Source organism: Prenolepis imparis, unplaced genomic scaffold, assembly GCF_030444845.1.
Source record: "Prenolepis imparis isolate NDT839.2.m4 unplaced genomic scaffold, iyPreImpa1.0 SCAF_1, whole genome shotgun sequence".
NCBI lineage: Eukaryota > Metazoa > Arthropoda > Insecta > Hymenoptera > Formicidae > Prenolepis > Prenolepis imparis.
The window spans coordinates 5,982,469-6,000,795 of record NW_028141159.1 but is presented as its reverse complement, the minus strand read 5'-3'; the positions used below and the strand labels follow the sequence as shown (position 1 = coordinate 6,000,795).

The 18,327-nt window shown below is 36.2% G+C and overlaps 1 protein-coding gene across 6 annotated transcripts in view; it reads right to left on the bottom strand.

Moving 5' to 3' along the window:
- Tgo (Aryl hydrocarbon receptor nuclear translocator homolog tgo) overlaps positions 1-18,327 on the bottom strand; it is a 43,360-nt gene that overhangs the window by 22,520 nt on the left and 2,513 nt on the right. For 2 of the 6 annotated variants that reach the window (XM_083051212.1, XM_083051229.1), the window contains exons 1-2: positions 12,960-16,354; positions 557-637 (exon numbers count right to left, since the gene is read on the bottom strand). In XM_083051212.1, the coding sequence (XP_082907338.1) occupies positions 557-637; positions 12,960-13,204 (326 nt within the window). In that variant the 5' untranslated portion in view covers positions 13,205-16,354. Of the gene's footprint in view, positions 1-556; positions 638-12,959; positions 16,356-18,327 lie in introns of those variants that run through there. The other 4 variants (XM_083051255.1, XM_083051247.1, XM_083051220.1 and 1 more) reach the window with 3 other exon arrangements.

Genomic DNA, 18,327 nt, shown 5'->3' with positions numbered 1-18,327 from the left:
TGCGTCTCACGCGTTGTACATTATTTTCTGGTTTTTGTCCGGCGAATTTAATGCCCGTGCCAGCCGAAATATCTCGGAAGGGAATCAAAGTACATACCGTGTCTCTTTCGTTGTATACAAACTTGAAGGACGCGCGCGTATAAGTGCCTTATGTTCCCACGCTGGAGCAGCCTCGAGGGCTTCCCATTCCGCTATCGGCTCCTCACATTGCCCGGTATCATGTAGGTATGTATGTAACCTTCTCGTACTCGAGGAGAAGGCGCATGTACAGGGTGTACCGGTGAAACATTGGGCCGTGGTTTCGTGAGGCGAATTAACAACGTCGAAGAGAAAGAGAAAAATGTCCGCGCGCATCGAAAATAAACTTTCGTAAGTTTCCGATTGTTGTTTAATTGAGCTTAACTGCGGCTCGCGAAAAGAAAGTGGGTAAAAGGTACGGAGAAATTGCAGAATAACTTAATAATACATCAAACGGGGCAGGGACGTGTTGTTCGATTGTCAAAGGTGAGACACGTTGAGAGAATTTTAACGTTATCGAATTAAGTCTGACACTCACCTTGCAAACCTTTCCTTGTCCTGCACGTTATCGTCGTCCAGTCTCCTATATTTACAGCCACTCGGATCATCCTCGTCGGATCTGTAAAATAAATCAGAGATGACATTTAATCAGTTTGTGCTATCATGAGAATCTATCTGTCGAATATTATGACATTAATTATGTCGATTCACTGAGAGAATTTTCTCTTAGAATTTACCCTGAAAATCATGGTAATCGTGGAACAATATATGATATGGAAAGAATTTTATGAGAATTTTCTGATTAATATTTATCACAATAAAAATAATATCTATCACAATAAAATATAAAACATGTTTGATTAATTTTAGTAAACTACATAGTAAAATTAATCAAACATATTTTATATTTTATTGTAATAGATATTATTTTTATTGTGATAAATATTAATCAGAAAAATTCTTTCCATAATACCATATTGTCCCGCGATTACCATGATTTTCAGGGTAAATTCTTAAGAGAAACTTCTCTCTGTGTAGTCAAAATTGTTTCGCTTATAAATCTAATATTCAATCATCACCTAAACGCCTCATAAAACGCCATCGCGTGATAATGAAATAAAAAATGTGTAGAAAATAAAAAATTCTCGCGATATCAATCTGTTGAGGATAAATTGGTCGTTAGAGTTCAGTACCCGAAAGGAACAAACGATAAAAATTCCGCGTGCGTCGCGGCACCGATACATAAAGTGTAATCGCTTCCGGATTACCAAACGTGACCGAACGATCCAAAATTGGTCGTCACAGGATCATCATCGGATTTCCCCCCCAATCTTGAGTATCATATAAGCGATGACGAAAGTTTCTCGTACACGATATTCATGATCCATCTTTTCATCCCATTCATTTCGATAGTAACCATCTTATCCATTCAAATTAACATTATTATTCAAAGAGAAAAATAAAATCGCTAATTTACTCTGTTATATATTATGTCACATAAACTCTTTTAAATATATAGAGTCAATATATATTATTCATTAATAAGCAGTGATTTCAATTATACGTATATAGCAGTGAAATTTCACTGACATGAGAAAGTTAGTATAGTAGCAGTTGATTTTTCAGTGAAATAAAATCTTGCTGTCGTAATCAGCCAAACACATAAGACGGAGGAGCAAAGTGTGAGTGTTTTCACTGAAGATCGGTGAAATATTCACTGATCTTTGGTGAAATCTTATCATTGCTTTAATCGGTAATCAATCATTTTCACTTTGATTCAGTTTAAGAGAATAGACAAATATTAGACGCGTCTCCCCCTTAATTTTTAATTACAAGTTTTATAATAAGAATATATATTAAGCAATTATTTATCTGATTATGCATCTTTAACCGTGAAAAAGGCTTAAACAAGGTGTATGATTATCACACCGATATCGATCGATCGTGCTGAATTCGCCGCAGGAGCTCGAGAAGCGAGAACATTTAAGAGTTGCTATCGGAGAAGAATATATCCGAGAGGGAGAGACAGATAGAGAGCGAGAGGCGGGAGGGATAGCACCGTAAATCCGTCACTGATCGTCTCATTACTGTAGAAGAGCTTGTATACCGTCTCTACTGAGCGGCATTAAGCGCGATAGAAAATTATGCTCTCATTGCGAAAGCGCAGACCTCTCTCGCGCTCAGAAATCCGACCGATCGTCAGTCTATATTGCACAGCGTTCGCGCGGGTGATGTACGATTCTGACCCTGAGCGAAAAAGCGGAACCCCCTTACTTCACCGGGACCCCCTGCCCCCTCTGCTATGCCGCTCCGCTTCGCCCTATGCTGGTCTGTTCCTCTCTCGTACCCCTCCGCAAAGCTTCGCTTGCTGGTGAACGTCGCGTTTAAGAGACGGCATATACAGCCTCTTTCCCTCCTCCCTTTCACCTTCTCGTCGTGAAGCTTGTAAGATCCAAGATCCAACGGATCAGAAGTGGGGATGTAGGGTCCGACAGCGAGTGTATCCGGGTATCGCGCTCGAGAGGGGTGAGCGAGGCCCCCTTTTACCCTTCATCTCCCTCACCGACGTCTTTCTGCGCGGGAACCTTCTCGGACTCCCTTCGTCCCCACGTTCTCCACGTTTCTTTCTTTTTTTTCTGCTGCTCTTCCCCCTCCCCGTGCGAGAGAGCGAGGGAAGTACGGGAGAAAGAGAGAAGATCTGAAAAGAAGGGGGCGAGGGGGAGAGCCGCGGAGACTTATGGAGTACATAATGATGCGCCCCGCGGTATTACGTCGACTTAACGGACGTGTATGCGTGCTTTGCAAGCGATGAAGTCGACGACGTCGAGAAATCTTCGTAGCGGATGGGGAAAGGGGCTCGGTTATACTGAAGTATTAGAAGAAGAAAGAAAATGGTTGTATGCAAATTGACGTAAATGTTCGCTATGATCGAAGAATAAAATTCTAATTTTTCTGATATTGATATTTCATTACTTTAATTGTACCTATTCGTATTTAATATTTTTCATTTGCTAAATGGAACATATTGACTGTTTCACATATAGGCTGTTAATTTAATCATTATATTAAATTCATAACTTAATTCGCGAACCATCCACTAAAATTTTTGACATACATTGCATGGATAAAGGAAAAAAAATGAAGATGTATATTCTATATCTTTGTCTTTCTGGATCAAGGAAATTGTTTGAGGCAGTACATTGTCGAGGTAAACCAACGATAAGTGAAAATTATGGGGAAAAAGGCAGCCGAAGGCGAGAGAGAGATAAATGTGTGACAGGGAGATGTATGAAGCGCATAATGATGCGCAGCGCGGTATTACATCGACTTAATAGGCGTTTCGCAAATAGAAAACCTCGCGCAGTCGGCTCAGTGGCTCTATTCGCTTCGGTATTAATGCGAACGAAAAGTACAGTCTATTAATATCTAATCAATGTCTATGCACGCTGCGATAACTAAAAATGTCGAACAAAATTAAAACCTAAAATAAATTTGTCGGAGAACAGTTTATTTTAATCATAGTCAGAAACGTCAACTCTCTATTTAACCTTTATAAAAGTATTCTCACGACTTGTAGTCATTAAATTGTCAGATATTAAGTCTAGAATATATGGATATTTGACATAAATATCTCTGTCCAGAAAGTGTAAATGCAAGTATTAATTTATAATTAAATGTCATGTTAAACAGATTTTTTTATGATTACATTACACATTGTCAGATATTAATAGACCTTTATCAATTTAATAGACATTTATGAATTTGAAAATTCTAAGTTTATATAATCCTCAGATTATCTTTCAGAGATTACAATATAAACAAGTATGATATATTATCAATTGCAAATAAGAAAATTCCATTGATTACTTTTCACAATTACAAAGAGCAACGAGAAACCTTTTCTAGCAATTTCAGTATTCTATATTTTTTCCTGTAATTGCAAGAGAATTACTAATAGCGAAACATTTGCGCAATTCTAGGAGAACAAATTATTTTGTCAGATTTTCAGATGCGATAGGAACATATACATATAATGCAGTAATATTTTTTGCTTTATAAAACTATGAAAAGAAAGAACAGATAAATTATTATGAAATTATTTAATATGTTTGTAATAAAATTATTTTATCGAAACAAGTTTCAGCAAGTATAATCTTTTTTAACTATGATTTTCTTAAATTAATTACAATTGAATTTTTCGATGAGTTCCCGGAAAATTTAAGAGTCGCTATAAAATTATGGGTCTGCATTTATTGAGGAATGCGTCTCTGAAATTGGAGCGCAAATCCAAGACAAGATACGCGATGTCGAGAGACCGCTCTGCCATTACGGTAGTTTGACCCTTGACACGGAGCAATTTGGGCAGGCAAATGCGAAATTTCGACGATGCCGATTGAAGGACCGAACAGACGCACGCGTTTACATTTGTACTCTCTCTCTCTTTCCTTTATTTTGTGCTCTCCGAGCACATTATATGTAAGTAGACCTTGTAACGTGATAGAAGGAAAGAGGCAACCCCCCGCTCTATTTCGCGCCTCGGAACGCCCGATAATTTGTATACGTCGCGAAAACCGTGGGAACAAAAGCGCCGATACGTAGGTATATATACATAGGTAGAAACGCTGCGGTCGTTATCTTCGCTATCGAGATACCGTCGTAAACTGTCGTGTCTTTTAATGTAGTCGTATTAGAGAAATAACAAACCGTCGATCGATATAATGGGATAATAATTTCGCGAGACGATTGTTCCGCGAACTTTCGAACAGTTCGCATTAGAATGTAACGAAATGTGTGTTATTTATTCTTTCTGATTCCTCATTAGATATAATACAAAATTATGTAATTTCATGTATGATTAAATATAATTGCCTATTGATATAGTGGTGAGATAATAGTGATATTTAATAGTTTCTCAAATAATTCTATATACTAATAGTGTATCTTTTACACAAGTTTTTAATAAATAACGGAAATAGATTGGTTAAATTGAGAATTATATTTGTTGAAAAATAAAACATTTCCCAATCATAAAGGAATTTGATGAGGACAGCATAGAAAAATTATTATATTAATTACTAGCATCATGTCATTAAATCAATGTTTTTGAATCACTCTTCTAAAAAGCGAAACTTTTGCCGAATTTTTTTATAATTTGTTCTAATTACGAAATGATTTATATTTTAGTTATTTTGACCAAAAACAAAATTTATTTAAATATTTAAATTACTATTCATACGACGAAGTAAAGATAATATGAATTTATTCATAAATATTCCATCATCCAAAACAAGAAATTGATGGACTTTAGTCATCATAAAGATGCACGTGCTTCCGAGTTCTGTCATCATTCATGCACCCTTCTGAGAGTTTAAAGAGTCAGACAGAGAAAAAAGAAACGCTATATCCTTACGAAGAAGAAAAAGGAGAGGAGTTTGCGTGACGTGCACGCTGTCCAGTTTACGGTGGCGCCTTTTTGCATTTTTCCGTATGGCGCCGGAGTCACGATTTGACCTCCTCTCTCTTTCCCCTCTGTATCTCCCTATCTCGCCCTCTTTCGACCTCTTACATTTATGTTCGTTGTTCCTTAAGGTCCACAATGTATCACAACTATTTTTCTTGCATGGCATCAGACTTACAAAATCAAGACAGAATACCTTTTCAAAATGTACTGTATTTTATATGCAATAAAATAATATAGAATATATAAATTGTTTGTAAAATAAATATGAAATAATATATTTAATATTAATTAGAGAGAGAAAGAAGAGACATTGCATTGTAGTTAATTTATAAATATATTCTCAATTTATTCGCGCGTTATTCTTCTCAATTTTGCACGAAATTCTAATATCAATGAAAATAGAAAACAAATTAAAAATTCTTCTCCGATTTGGACCAAACACTTGACAGTTTTATAGAGAATAAACAAGCTGTTTTATTCGACTGTCAAATGCTTAATTCAAATGGGAGAAGATTTTCTAAGCGCTTCCGACGAAAAAAAGAGGCGGAAGAGGAAGACGAAGGAAAGGGAAGAAGAGCGAAAAATGTCGATGGCGCGACGGGCATCCCGATCGATCGCGAGTCGTGGAAAATCGTTGTGGCGACCGGCAACGCGGATGAGGGTACGACAGGAACGATCGAGGAGGTGGTGACCAATAAGGTCTCTGGAGAACGGATAAGAGTCGAGGAGTTGAAGAGCGATGGACCGCCCCTCGTTGCGGCGACAGTGCTGTGAGGTCTGCCAATGGCCACGCTCTTTCTCCTTAATATACTATGCCTGGTCGCCGGCATTACTGTCCTCGTTAATGAAAAAAATTACGTCACCCTATACTGCTTAAGTTTAAGCGTTAGATAGCCGATCGGCGCTACGAAAGAGAGACGCACCATCGCTGGACGTCACTCGATGCCGAGGCGATGTGAATACCTAAAAGGCGCGGCATGATCGATTCGATCTAGAGGGACTGTATTGTTTTGGACCTGTTGAGAATTTATATGTGTATATGGAAATACATGCAATGAATTGCTAATGTGCTCGGTTGCTTCAGATTTTACGTCTCTCTGCGATATAAACGAACCCGATGAACAAAATTCAAATTTTTAAATAATTTATTAGACATAAATCTCTCATCTCAATTGGACAATTCCTCAAGGTTCTCTCTTGTTACACGCTTGGCCTCATAAAATTCTGTCGACATAAATTCTCGAGAGATTTCTGATCGATATCAACAGCCTTGACTTTATTGTATAGTAGAAATGTCATAGATTCTCGATACGATGTATCCTCGATACGATAGATCTCCATTTCTACTATGTCTTTGACATCTTCTGATATTATTATAGATTCGCGATATTACACAGACTCACAAAACTGTAGATCATAGATTGTTGGTACCACACATCTCGACCTTATTGTTAGTTAGATTCGATGTCACAGACTATCTTATGATTCTTCTTGATTGATCTTTGATACTATCTTTGATATTATAGTGATATCGTTAGATTCTTAATACTAACGATAATACTTGAATCTCCCATAAATTCATCATATTAAATTTCTCTGTGTGATTTCTTTAAATAATGTAAATTTAAATTGCAAAGGCAAATTTTTCACTTACGCGCAAAAAGAGATCCTAATATTTGTCTCATCGCGCGACAGATATTACTATACATATTGAGATTCGTTCGATTTTGCCCCGCGGTACATTAGAACGGATCAGAAACTCGACCGTTTTCACGCCTGAGAAAATTCTTATTGTCTGGGACAGGCCAGTTCGCCTGAAGCGGAAAGTCACGCAAATTGACGCACAAGGAAGAGGAAACGAGAAATCGACTTAATTGTGCACGCCGTTTGGTACTTCTATATGCGTACAATAGACTGCAATGCGCAACTATTATATTCGCTTTCCTTTTGTTCCGGAGTTTTCTGGCATACATTTTTTTCACGTTAAACTTAATGTATATTCATAATATTAATATAAGTTGTTAATTAATATAAATATCGATTATAACAAATAGTATCGAAATTTTAAAATATCGAAGACAAATAATGCGAAAAAATAAAATAAAAATAAAAAATATATTTTAAATTTTATTGCAAGTAATGTTTCATATCTTTCTACATGCTTTATATTTGTCTATCGAAGAAAAACTTGAAAGAGAAAATGAAACTAGATATAGATCCACAAAATACATATCGATTAATTCCTACTGCAGTAATCTCACACAAATGCGACAAATAAAAATTCATAGAGAGAATTTTTTCTTAGAATTTACCCTGAAAATCATGGTAATCGTATGACAATATGACATGGAAAGAATTTTATGAGAATTTCTCTGATTAATATTTATCACAATAAAAATTATATCTATCACAATAAAATATAAAACATGTTTGATAAACTGCATAGTAAAATTAGTCAAACATATTTTATATTTTATTGTGATAGATATTATAATTTTTATTGTGATAAATATTAATCAGAGAAATTCTTATAAAATTCTTTCCATATCATATTGTCCTACGATTACCATGATTTTCAGGGTAAATTCTAAGAGAAAATTCTCTCAGTATACTTGCCGTTAGTTTTGTATCTTTTTTTCTGAAGCGAAAAGAGTCATTCAATAGTTGCCTTAACGTGGTGAACGGCGTGCGCGTTCAGATGCATGTCGATCGTGTATGACATAAATATGCATTGCAGGCCGCTACGCGCGTACGGAGCGTTACTAACAGGGTCTTAATTATGAATGAAAATAATACGCGCTTCAATCTCGAAACACACTTTCCTCGGCGTCAAGCCATCCGGTTCAACGACTCCTGCCTGTTGTGGCAGAAGCGTGTTGTGCGCGCATGAGAACGAATATGATGTCGATAATCATGACGAGAGTGGAAGAGCAATTTGTACGCTTATTCGTATCTCTCTCACAATCAGTCACACGATAATATCGATTTCCTATCCGAAATCGGTTTTAGTTTCGACAAATTAAATTTTCGTTGAAAATCGATCATAATCTTTTTTCATATTTTAATTTTTTAAATTAAGAGTGTCAGAAGAGTGTCTTAAATTACAATTATAATAAAGTATATAAATGGTATTCAAGTTTTCTCTCACTAATATAAAATATTTCCCCTTTCTTTCAGGTTTGACGGATTCTCTTTTCCTATATAAGCTTCATCCTACATTGTACGTGTATGTACATCTACAAGTAAGTGCACAGAGAGAATTTTCTCTTAGAATTTACCCTGAAAATCATGATAATCGTGGGACAATATATATGGTATGGAAAGAATTTTATGAGAATTTCTCTGATTAATATTTATCACAATAAAAATAATATCTATCACAATAAAATATAGAATATGTTTGATCATTTTACTATGCAGTTTAATAAAATTAAATTCTCATAAAATTCTTTCCATACCATGTTGTCCCACGATTACCATGATTTTCAGAGTAAATTTTAAGAGAAAATTCTCTCAGTGTGGAATTTAACGTACGTCTTTACACAATGCGTGGCGAAATTTGCTCCATTCGTCCTGTCAAATCTGCCGGAAAATTTGAGAGACGACGTCATTGCGTAACGTAATGATCTGGTAATCGGTCACGTGGATTTGCGTCGGATCGGACCGGCCGCAAATCTCCGCTACGTGACGAATTCCGGGACGAGTGGGTTTTGCCGCGTGTTGCACTCGCACGTGTGTGCACTGTCCTGCACGCGTAGCGCTAACAATAAGCTCCTGGCATTAGTTCGCGCGCTTCTACAATCGACGCAGTTTGTTTGCCCCGTGCGGCGAACAGTGCGTCGCACCTTGTGTCTGCACGAGGACGAGCGAATCGAATGCATAGTAGCGTAATACCTCATTAGTGCTTGAAAAAATAAGATCCGTACATCGCGAGATTCTTTTTTTGCATTTTATAATAGCACGAAAAATCTTTTGATTCTTAATTACATTCATTAAAGATTTATATAATATTTCACCGAGAATTTTCATCGATCAGATTTTTTTCTTTCTCTCTCCTCTCTCGAGAATATGATATCGATGAGATACATGTTCTTAATGATATTCAGATAAGATGTTTTTATTATTTTAATCAAGAGAGAGCATCCTTGAAGAAAAAAAAATATTTATTTCACTTAATCATTATTTTTAAATTGCCTTTCAATAAATATATTTTTTTAAATTATAATTTTATGAAAAATTGAACTTATCTTCATGGTTTTGAGATTCGAAATCGCCCATGCGCGATTACTGTAGTTCGTTTTGTATTGCGTGCGTGCAACGATGTACATATCAAATACATGTTTCCTCTGTTGCTATTTAATGTTAATTGCACACAGTTATCATTTTAATATACGTTCCAATTATGTAAATGGTGTTTGGATTACATTTGCATCGTAAAAAAAAAATACTCCCGGCAAACTATCTTCCGGCAAGATATACATCTACGATTTGACACTTAACATATAGACTACTAATTTTAATCTCGTTAATTAATCCCGTTGCATATCTCTATAATATAATTTATCGATCAATCACGGCGCAAAACCACCATCGCAATTGCCGATAAAGTTCGCATCTATCGCGCGACGGCATTTTTTGTTAATATATATTTTTAGATATCTTATGGGCTTATCACGGCGCACGTGCCTAGGACTATAATTATGTGTATCCTTCTCGTAATATCGGCTTGCCACGAGTTTCGTTATGGTTCCGAGAGATTATCGTTATCGTTGTTTCGATGACTGTACCCAAGTATCGCTCCGTTCAAGGCCGCGCGCGAAAAGTTTTTTTATACAAGATACACACGTGTCAATCTTTTATGTGCGAAGTACATTGTAGAAAAACAAACGGCGGAGGCTCGTTTAAAAATACAGTTAATATCAGGAAGTAAAATGCATCGATTGTATCGCGTTATTTTTTATTATAAAATTTTTTCTAATATCCGCAGAAAAAATACACACAATTGAGAAATATATACGATTAAAAAAAAAAAGAAAATTATCATGCTTATATATTTTATTAAAAATAAACAAATTGCGCAATCGTGTACGGAGAGAATTTTCTCGTAGAATTTACCCTGAAAATCATGGTAATCGTGCGGGATAATATGGTATATGGAAAGAATTTTATGAGAATTTCTCTGATTAATATTTATCACAATAAAAATAATAATATTTATCAGAATAAAATATAAAATATGTTTGACTAATTTTACTATGCAGTTTATCAAACATGTTTTATATTTTATTGTGATAGATATAATTTTTATTGTGATAAATATTAATCAGAGAAATTCTCATAAAATTCTTTCCATATACCATATTATCCCACGATTACCATAATTTTCAGGGTAAATTCTACGAGAAAATTCTCTCTGTGTATAAAAATGGATATTTCTATGTGTCTCTTTAAAATTATATATATAATCTTTATCCGAATATGTATTCTACTTCGGGATATTACATTCGATATTTTAACACGGTTGAATCGAAGACTGTATACATATATAACAAAGTTTGCCAAAATGTTTACTCTCGCGTTTCCTTTCCGTATAAATTCCTGCATCGCGTCTTTAACAAAAATTCAAAACGCCGGTTCAATATTTAAAACAATTCGGATCGAGTCATGCCAAGGCTCGACGTGGAGGCTGCGAGCGAGTGAATCCATTGAAAATTCTCGTTTTCGCCGCATATCTCCGGAGGGAGAGCAACAAGTGAACAAACATCCGTGCAACGGATCCTCGAGTCCGCGCAAATCGGCGGATCGGAGTCTTGCGATCGAACTAATCGAGCAGCAACGCAGCCCCCAAAGCTGCCAGCGGAATGACAGGAATGTCGTGACACGCGTACGCGCCCGACCGCTAAAAGACGAAGCCGAGATCAATGGAGCGTGACTGCGTCGGGTTCGACGAAAGTGAGGCGGAGATGTATGGTATCGAACGCAGAAGAAAAGAGAGAAACGTTTCCCTTCGCCCTCCCGAATGGAAGCTGGCAGCTATTTTTCGATAGATCGACTTTTTATCCGATCGCAGAATATAAATACCGAAGCGCGGATGCGTTTAGATTTTGAAAATGAAATAGTTGCGACTAGAATATAGAGAAAAATATATAATCGAATGATTTAAAAACAAAAAAATTATATAGGACAATCGAATTTAATTCGAAAGTCATAAGAAGTAAAAAATAAAATTGTCTTTTAAAAATGAGAGAGATTCTTGCGATTAGAAGTTAGATTATGCAACTGTGTCTAATTGCGTAAAATTATTATATATATAAATTTTTTACTTAATTTGAATCGAAATATTTGGACAGTTTAGTACAGCGAGAAACAAAATCACGATCGTTACGCGAGCTGTCGGTTAACATGCTGATGCGGATGAAAACTTGCTGATTCTGCAATAACATTCCGTATAAAGACCAACAATAATACGCGACGATGACGGCATGGAATAAAATTACCCGATGTAAAACTATACTTATATTTTTTTAATATTTCTGTTGCATCAAACAGCTATAAATCTGCTTTTGGTAAATATTGTCTCTTTATTAGATTATGTAAAATGTAACTTATGCAATTACACAATATATTCCTAATTGATATTATAAATAATAAATTATATAAAATGTGATAATAATTTTAAGAGTCAAGTTCAAATTATTAATTAATTTATCTTTTTGTAGTCATTGATTTTAAAATCTTAATTTCATTTTCAAATCATATTATTAGAATTAAATGTATACTAATCGATAATATTTTTTTCGAGGACATACTCGGTTATTATTTTGTTCTAGAATTTTTGAACCGTCCGTCGCGACAAGTATTTCTGTACGTGCGATACATTCGATCGCTTTTACGAGAGTACGATGCATTTTTATGCCAAAGCCCGTCGATAATCCGGCTATCTCGATTCAAAGGTGGTTCTCCTACGCGTGTTTTCTTTTTTTTTGTTTCCTTTTTTTTCAAGCCAGTACAAGCGCATTCTGTGAATTGTTGGCGCCACGTCAGAATGACTCGTCAGCTGATGAATTGCGATGTGGCGAGCGCTAATTGAAGACGCGTGATTAAAGCGGCAGAGAATTTATACGCTTTAGAATCTGTACTCGCGATTAGGCAGAAAGTTTCCAAGCATCCAAAACTCGCGTAAAAATGCGACGGAAATAGACTTGAAAATGAAAACTATCAGGTCGACAACCGCGCCGTAAAAAATATTTTTATATTTATTTATGAAATGTGTTTGTAGAATTAAAAAAAAATACGAATAATTCAAATAATAATCAAACTCTCTAATGAGTATTCAATAAATCGATCAAGTGTGCAAACTTGCAAGAAAAATATTCATTATGCATATCAAAAAATATTCATTATGCATATTATGCTATAGAGCTTGAGAAAAAAAAAGAGAGAGACAAAGTAACGGTGTGGAGATGTAACTTTTTTTTACCTCCGTCTTTTCGATTGCTGGGTCTCCGTGTGGGCCTGCTGGATGTGATGAGGCGATAAGTCGGACCCGTAAGACAGAAGTTGACTTCCGGCGGTGGGGCAGGCGGACGGGGGTGGCGGTGGCGGAGGTGGCGGGCCCAATTGATAGCCCACCGTGGCGGAGGGAGCCGCGTAGTGCGAGGGGCCCGGGCCCGGGCCCAGACCGACCCCATAACCCGCGTTTCCCGCCGACCCGCCCCCGTACATGCCGCTGCTACCGGGATACTCTATTTTGGCGGTGTATATGTATTTCGGTTCTCCGGTCAACCCCTCGATTGTATATCAATAAATAAAAACGTATCACACACTCTTTCGAAGAGTCGTTGAGTCACCGGAGAGCTAACTCGTCATATTGTTGCTCCGAGATTTATTGTTGCTACACTATCGTACTTTCACGGACGTATCGTTGCACACACTTGTATATATCGTTATCGAGTTTCGTCTCTTAAATTACCGATGCGTTAACTCGTCGTCCTCTTGTTGCTTCGAGATAATCCGCTCTTATATTTCTTCGTGAAATAACTTGTACACGTTTGCATCCACTATCAATCAAGGTAATCAGTCATTACTCTTGAAATATCATGTCGTCCTATTGTGTCAAAATTAAGTACCGATGCGCCTTTGTACTTTAAACGATACTTTCTGTTATAATCCGTTTTAAATTTCACAAACTTTATTGTACGAATAATATTTGTTTATACAGTTCTGCTTTTTTTTGTTGACCCAAGAAAAATTTATATCAAGACATCTTTATTCTCGCTAGTAGTTTGTCAGAGTCTTCAAACCAGCAAAACACAAGCTAAAATCACGCGTCGATCTCTTCTAATCTTGATCGCGTGAAAAGATTTACGATAAAACGCGATTTTCGTCCACATTCCTTTATCGCAACCCGTCATTTTGTACTTTGGTTTTCGGTGAAATGAAAAAAAAAATGTCTTGATGGTTTAATAGTTCGGACATATGATTTTAAGATTCCTGATTGTAGAAACTTCGACTACGTTGCGTTCGTCTTCTACCGAATTATCTTGTCATCTCGTTACCTGGAGCAAGATGTAGATCTACCAAGCGGTCTACGAAGCAGTTTTGTACTTCACGTTTCCCTCTTCAACGTTACTTAGGGATACTTGAGGGTTTCGAAGGCCTTTTTGTATCTGAATTCTACTCACGTTCGCTCGTGTACTTGACCAATCTCAAAAAAAAAAAAAAAATGAGTGAAATATATTTTAATAATTTATGTTTCAATCAACAGTTATCCATTTATTTATTTCCGCTCTTTGAAAATTCATATACTGACTGAGAAATGTTCGTTGCGTTTGTTGTCCATTGATATACAATATTAACCTTTTGTACTTGTGAGTGCGATGGAATTCTCTATTAGAACGTTAGTCATTCGGACTGCGCATGCCTGATCCCAAAAGTTATATCAAACTGTCTTTCAACGAAAACATAGATAAGCGAAAACGCTTTATCTGGAATTGACCTATATTTCTCGGAAAATATCTTTATCTCGAGCTTTCCGACATGCTCCTCTTCTTGATACACACGTAAGATTCGTATTTTTACCTCTGTTACGTCTTATCAATTCCACTTGAATTATGGAAATTAGTAGATGAGGATATGTTATTGCAGTCTTAACGAACAATCTTTCTTTCCGCACTTCGATTTTCGCAAATTCGAGCAAGAGTCACTTTTCTATCGTGTTCCGTTAGTCACCACGATGGCTCCGATTAATCGACCAAGAAAGAAAGCACGGAGAAGCAAAATGTGTTACGGAAGTAGCGCCTCCGATTTCGATTTTGGAAAGCGTCAGATCGGCCACTTTCACGACGGCAAACTCTATCTTCTATCCGTTTCCCAACAAGAGCATGCCTACGTTCTATTAAAACAACGACGACTGTTCGTTTTTCTTTCCCGGTTCTTCCAGAGTCTTCGATCGCGGTACCAGTCTCGCGGGGAAGAGAGTCTCCGGCTATGAATCTCTGCGAAAATGTCACGATATCCTCGTCGGACCGCCGTCGCAATCACGCCGAATTTTGCACGCTCCTTTCGTCGCACTATCGCGCATAATCAACAGGAAAATCGCGCTAATCTTTTCTTCGCTTCGTTTCGTCAAAGCGACGGCCATCGCTGAAGCGTCGCGATCACTTGTAAATCCTGAAGAACTCAACTCAGTTCAAAGTCGTTTCATCGAGCACACGGCGCGTTAAGTGAAACGAATCGCTCTATTTTTCTCAAACGAAATGACTACGGAGTAATGTTTTGCGTAATCGAAGGCGGGTCTTCGAGTCCTGTAATTTTATAGGATTCGTCTGCCAAGTTTTTACTCGAAAATATATTTTATCAATCCGCTTTGTTTCCCATAAAATCGTCATTTCGCGCCTTTCGTAACAGAGTCGATTACTATAATCGCACGAATCTCTATCAATCGCTGAAAATCACATGACCAGCCATGATAAGGATGATTGTTCGTCTTCGAGATGTCTAGTTTACGCGGTCGACGTCGAAAGTTCGTGTGTTTTACGTTTCTTCCACCGTGAAATGAACTCGTCGTTCGTTCTAAATCAACTCGGCTGAGTTTGCGTAACGAGAAACGCACGCAAATCACGGATATACATCGAGGTCCCGCTCGCAAAAATCGCGGCACAGTATTCTCCAGCGCGATATCCACCACGAAGAAAGAGTTTTTCTCTCTCCAAAGATCTTCAACGGTGAACTTATCGAATTATAATAAAATCACACCAGGAACACGTGTCTCTCTCTCTCTCGCTCATCCAAAGTTCAATGTCCGATTACCAAATTCACGAAAACCTTAGAAAGTAGCTACACTAAGATCTTCGCTATGATAATATATTATATGTAATTGAAGCTCTTTTTTAAAAATCATAAAAAATGTCTGATATAAAACGATTATAAAAATCTTCGTGTTTTTTTAACGCGACAAGCTTCGCAGATTTAATTTCCGGTACCAAAATAATCGACATTTTGATACTTGTGTAAGAAAATCTACTCGACTTTCTTCAGCTATGGTTTATTAAAAGGCTATTCGATCTTTATCCTAAAAAATCGTCAATGTTTAATTCACTGAGAACGGGAGATCACTCGATGACACGATGCCTGCGTCGAAGGCAAGTGTCGATGTCCAATTGTCGGCGCCAAAATCCACGTCGCGACGTATTCGCGGATGATGACGCGTGATCGTCGCGGTGAGGTCTCGATCACGATCGATGAAGATTGTCGACGCTGGCGAAGCGACGCGGACTGACGCGGAAGCACGTTTCACGGACGTAAGTATGAACGTGTGGACGGACAGGATGGACGGACGGACGGATGGGTCGCCGACTAGCCACCACCCACAACTCACCAGTGACTGATTCCACCATAGCCGCATAATGTGCTGCAGCGGTATACCCCGGTGAGGACTATCACTTCTCCCACCAGAGAACCCGGGACAGCCACCGTTGCGAAGCACGACTTTTAAACTGGGATGCATTGCATCGCTCGTTCACTTACGAAGGGAGACAAGATCGGGGACGAAGAACCCATCGGTTTTTAGGGGATTCTCTCTTTTTTTATTTCGATTCAAGAGAAAATTTTGATTTTCAGTCTTAATTCTTCTCTTTCTCTCTTTTAAAATTTTGCATTTTTATTCAGATTAAAAAAAATTTTATTTTGTCTTACAAATAATCTAATATATTTTTGCATATTTGTCTATATAAAGTATTAAAATATATATTTGACACTATAGTGCGAGACATAATTTTTTATTCGAATGCATCGCGCGTCATTCTCTTTATGAATAGGGGGATAAAACTGGAGAACCAGAATCACTTCTTAATATTCTAACAATAAGCGACTTCGTCTTAAATTTGATGCAAAAAAAAAGTTATAAGCGTACACAGAGAGAATTTTCTCTTAAAATTTACCCTGAAAATCATGGTAATCATGGGACAATATGATATGGAAAGAATTTTATGAGAATTTCTTTGATTAATATTTATCACAATAAAAAATAATATCTATCACGATAAAATATAAAATATGTTTGATTAATTTTACTAAACTGCATAGTAAAATTAATCAAACATACTTTTTGATATTTTATCGTGATAGATATCATTTTTTTTGTGTACCCTGAAAATCATCGTAATCGTGGGATAATATGGTATAGAAAGAATTTTATGAGAATTTCTCTGATTAATATTTATCAAATGAAAAATAATAATATCTATTACAATAAAATATAAAACATGTTTGATTAATTTTACTAAACTGCATAGTAAAATTAATCGAACTTTATATTTCATTGTAATAGATATTATTATTATTTTTATTGTGATAAATATTAATCAGAGAAATTCTCATAAAATTATTTCCATACCATATTGTCCCACGATTACAATGACTTTCAGGGTAAATTCTAAGAGAAAATTCTCTCAGTGTACATATTTATGTTATATGTAGCATTTAAAAAATTTTTTTAGTTTTTTTGAACATACGGCCCAATTATATTATTTTTTACAATTATTAAAATTAATTATTATATTATTCCCTATTAATAAACGGTTAGAAAGTTTTGATGCACAGAGAGAATTTTCGCTTAGAATTTATCCTGAAAATCATGGTAACCGTGGGACAATATGATATGGAAAGAATTTTATGAGAATTTCTTTAATTAATATTTATCGCAACAAAAAATAATAATATCTATCACAATAAATCTCATAAAATTCTTTCCATACCGCATATTCTCCCACGATTACCATGATTTTCAGGGTAAATTCTAAGAGAAAATTCTTTCAGTGTGTATAATGCAATTATATGCGATATATAATAAAATTAATAAAAATAAATAGCTGTTTTTATATATATATAGCGTTTTTATAAATTCTTTAGTTTTTTAAAATACCCCAATAATATTATTCTTTATTAATTATTATTAATTATTATAATTATCATATTCTTTCTAATTAATTCTAAATTTCTCACTCTTATTTATAAACACCTAGAGAATGTTTTGGGATGTACAATGCAATATTATACACGATATATATATAATAAAATTAATAAAAATAAATGGATATTAAGAAATAAATGTGTGTAAGTGGTAATATAGAGTGCAAGACGGACATATGCGTTTATCGTGCTGAAAGAATCATGTCGGCTGGGCCCCGATAAATCTGAAATTTTTACGCTATAAAGGAAGTCGCGCGCGCGCGCGAATGTGTGTGTTAACACAATGTGGTCGGGTTGACATTTGTGGCTGCTTCGCGTGCCAAAGCTGCGCGGCAGAAAAGCATTTTAGAGAAAGAGAGACCCCGAGTGTGTATGTA